This window comes from Coturnix japonica, chromosome 2, assembly GCF_001577835.2.
Source record: "Coturnix japonica isolate 7356 chromosome 2, Coturnix japonica 2.1, whole genome shotgun sequence".
NCBI lineage: Eukaryota > Metazoa > Chordata > Aves > Galliformes > Phasianidae > Coturnix > Coturnix japonica.
Window position 1 is genome coordinate 77,457,040 of NC_029517.1, and position 3,211 is coordinate 77,460,250.

At 40.3% G+C, this 3,211-nt stretch overlaps 1 gene segment (V, D, J or C); it reads left to right on the forward strand.

Annotated features, from left to right (window-relative positions):
- The first annotated feature begins 6 nt into the window (after window positions 1–6).
- On the forward strand, window positions 7–2,632 carry LOC107309829. The segment is given in 2 exon segments: window positions 7–549; window positions 714–2,632. Coding segments are annotated over 2 exon segments (534 nt in total).
- Window positions 2,633–3,211: the final 579 nt, after the last annotated feature.

The window sequence follows — 3,211 nt, forward strand, 5'->3', positions numbered from 1 at the left end:
TTCCCTTTGAGCAAAGTGCATTGACTTCTAAAACTCAGGGACTACACTCAAAGCCTCTTTTCACCATCCAAGGAAAGCTGGTGTTTGTCTGACAGTTAGCTCCAAAAGCTGAGTACTGAGTTTGAATACAACCCACATGCACAATATCCTGTGAGGGACTGCAGTAGAGAGTCTGGAACTGCAGCCACATAGGGATTTCCATAGTGGTGGTTTTGCAAGGCTCTGAACACAGCTTGTGCTGGACATGCCTTTCAGCCTGGATAGAGCATTTCTTCTTTACATTTCTCTGAAAACAGACAGGACCATCGCCTTCAAAACAACCTCAGCATTCTCTGGTCTTGCTCCTTTCCCAGGAAGCTGTAGGTTCTTGACAAGCACAGAACCAAGTTTTATGCACAGAAAAAAAACATGCCTGGAGAGTTCTCCTCCCACTCAGTGCTGTCCCCATCTGGGGCCCCACTCACACATCTCTGAGTATCAACAGCAGCTGAGCAGGAGCAGCAAACATGCTGCTGCGGGCAGCTCTGATGGTCGTAACTGCATGGTCTTGTAAGTCCTTCAGCTTCTTTTTCATCATGGGCAACCATGGATTGTGCCCTAACGGATGGCATCCCAACTGGAAGTTGTCCAATGAGTAACATAAATTATCTTCTTTTTCTCTTTTTTCTCTCTCTTATTTATTTATTTTTAAATTTTCCTTTTCATAATTCTAGGTGGATTTGCACAGGAAACTCCCATACAGAGCCCTGTATCCATCACCAAGTCACAAGGAAACGCAGATCTGAAGTGTCATTTTAAAGACTTCTCTGGAAATTTTGATAACACTGTCATACACTGGTATCAACAAAAGGAGAATAAAGCTCCTGTGAGGATGATCTACTTTTCAGCAGGGAAAACATTTCCAGATGAGGGCTTTCAAAGGCATAGATATACGATTCAAGCAAATGCTGTACAGAAAATTTGCACTCTTACAATCAGAAACATCATTCTGGATGATGCTGCTACTTACTATTGTGCCTACTGGGACCCTCACTGTGGCAGAAGCCAAATGATCACCACAACAAATACTTCCTCAGCAGCTCACAGATCATTTGGAATAAACCAGAGCAACTTCAGTGGTGTGGATGAGCTGCTCATCCAGAAGCAGTTCCATCTCAATCTCTCAGAGAATTTTGGATATCTTCTCTCAAATGAGGGATTATGAAGCTATCTGCAAAGTCTGTGTTGACCATTTCTTCAGTGACATGTCAGACATTAACATGGACAGCTGTATGGTTGGAAATGAATCTACACAGTTCATGTGTCTTCTTGTAACAGACAGCACAAGGTTGGATTTGTAATTATTTCCACCGGGAGAATTGCTGTGTTAGAAATCCTCAGAACAAAACTTTCACAGTTGAAGTTTAGATATTATTTGTGTGAGATCCCACCACAATAATACTTTGTTGGTTTTTTTTCTGTTCAATATGTAGTTGGAATTGTGGTGTCAGTATAAAGTGTGCAGCAGTGCCTGCAGTATCTTGCTCAGAAAATACATGAGAATTCCAAGGTGAGTATAAATAAATAAAACAACAAAAAGCAGAAGAAACTAGCAGCTTTCTGCAGTGTGCAGTTAGATTTTGTCTGTATATGGGCAGGTATATTGGCCAAGGTGAGAACAGCATCATCACTCAGAATAGGCACAATCTCAGCAACTGTCCCTTCCTTCCAGGGTTCCTGGGTGATGTCACCTTTCTCGTGCTGCACAGAAGCAGCTGTGAAATGCTGCTAAGCTGTTAATCATTTATCAGGTGAAACTCAAGCTCAAACAGGAGGTAATCATACAAACGTGGTTCTTAAATGGACACTCTCAGCAGAGCTTCTGGAGTTATGTCAAAGGTTTTGTCCAAAGAGAAAGGAAACTTTGAGACATCTCTCAGAGCCACAAACCAGCTTGTGCTCCATGTGGGACAATTCCTTACAAGTTTCTCTGATAGTGTAGATTTAGCAGTTCCCAAAACAGAACAGTAACCATCTTGAAGTGGAAATGTGGAGCTTGGCCCCCTTCATGATCAGGACACTGTCTTGAATAATATCCCCAATTTGATCTACTAGCAAAGGCTACTGAGAGTGAAGTTACTTACTCCCAGGTCACAGAATAAACGTGTTACCCTTGTTTTCTGCATGAGCCATGTAGCATCAGAAAGTATCACAGGAAAGGGGAGCTTCACTGAAAAATGTTTATGGCTAATTGGAATCAGAGGCAGAGAAAGCCAGAACTTCTGAAGTTGCTCAGTGGTTCATGGACTTGGGTTTTCTAGGCAAAGCAATCAGCAAGAGGGAGATGCGGTTTCACCACCTTGCTTCTATTTCCTACCTTTCCTAACACCCATCTTCCATTCCCCATCTCCCTAAATGGCTAGGACTTGTAATAAACTGCTTGGACCAACATTTAAATTGTTGTTTCTTAATCTCACGCTGGGTATACATATCTCAAAGAAACTTGCCTCCCTCCATAAATTGGAGTGAGACACTCTTTTTTCCTTAAGGGGAAACTTTTCCCCCTAGTTATTATTTAGAAGAAAATGCTACTGTCATTGTTTTCAAGAATATTTCCTTATGTGAAATATAAATTATTCTACATTAAAACTTAGCATTTGCTTGGCTTTGTGGTGCAAAGGAACAACATTTTGCACTTTTTTTTTTTTTTTTAATTCAGGTCTTTTTATCTGCTGCAAGAGCAAACATTACCACAATAAAATGATAAAGAAACAAAACCCTTATTTGTACAAGAAAAGGTTGCTTTAGAGCAATTTCCCTTAGAGTATAGTTCAGATATTGTTGTAAACTTCATATGAACTAGAGGTCAATTACTAGTTCAATTAACAAATTAATTATATAATAAATTATTAACTATATAATAAATATAAATTTAAATATAAAATATATAATATATTTGAATTATAAAAGTAAACTCTATTATTGTAGATTCTAAAATTGTTTATTCTATGTTATTGTGTGCCTCCGGTGGCGCAGTGGTAGGAATGCCACTTTGCAACACCGTTTGCCCGGGTTTGAATCCCCCCTGTGGCGCAAGTGGTAGAAGTGCCGCTCTGCTACACAGAGGCTCGAATCCTGGGGGTTGGACTCGATGATCTCTAAGGTCCCTTCCAACCCGCAAGAGACTGTGATACTGTGAATTGTTAGTGCTACAGTTTCCTACTGAGACAAA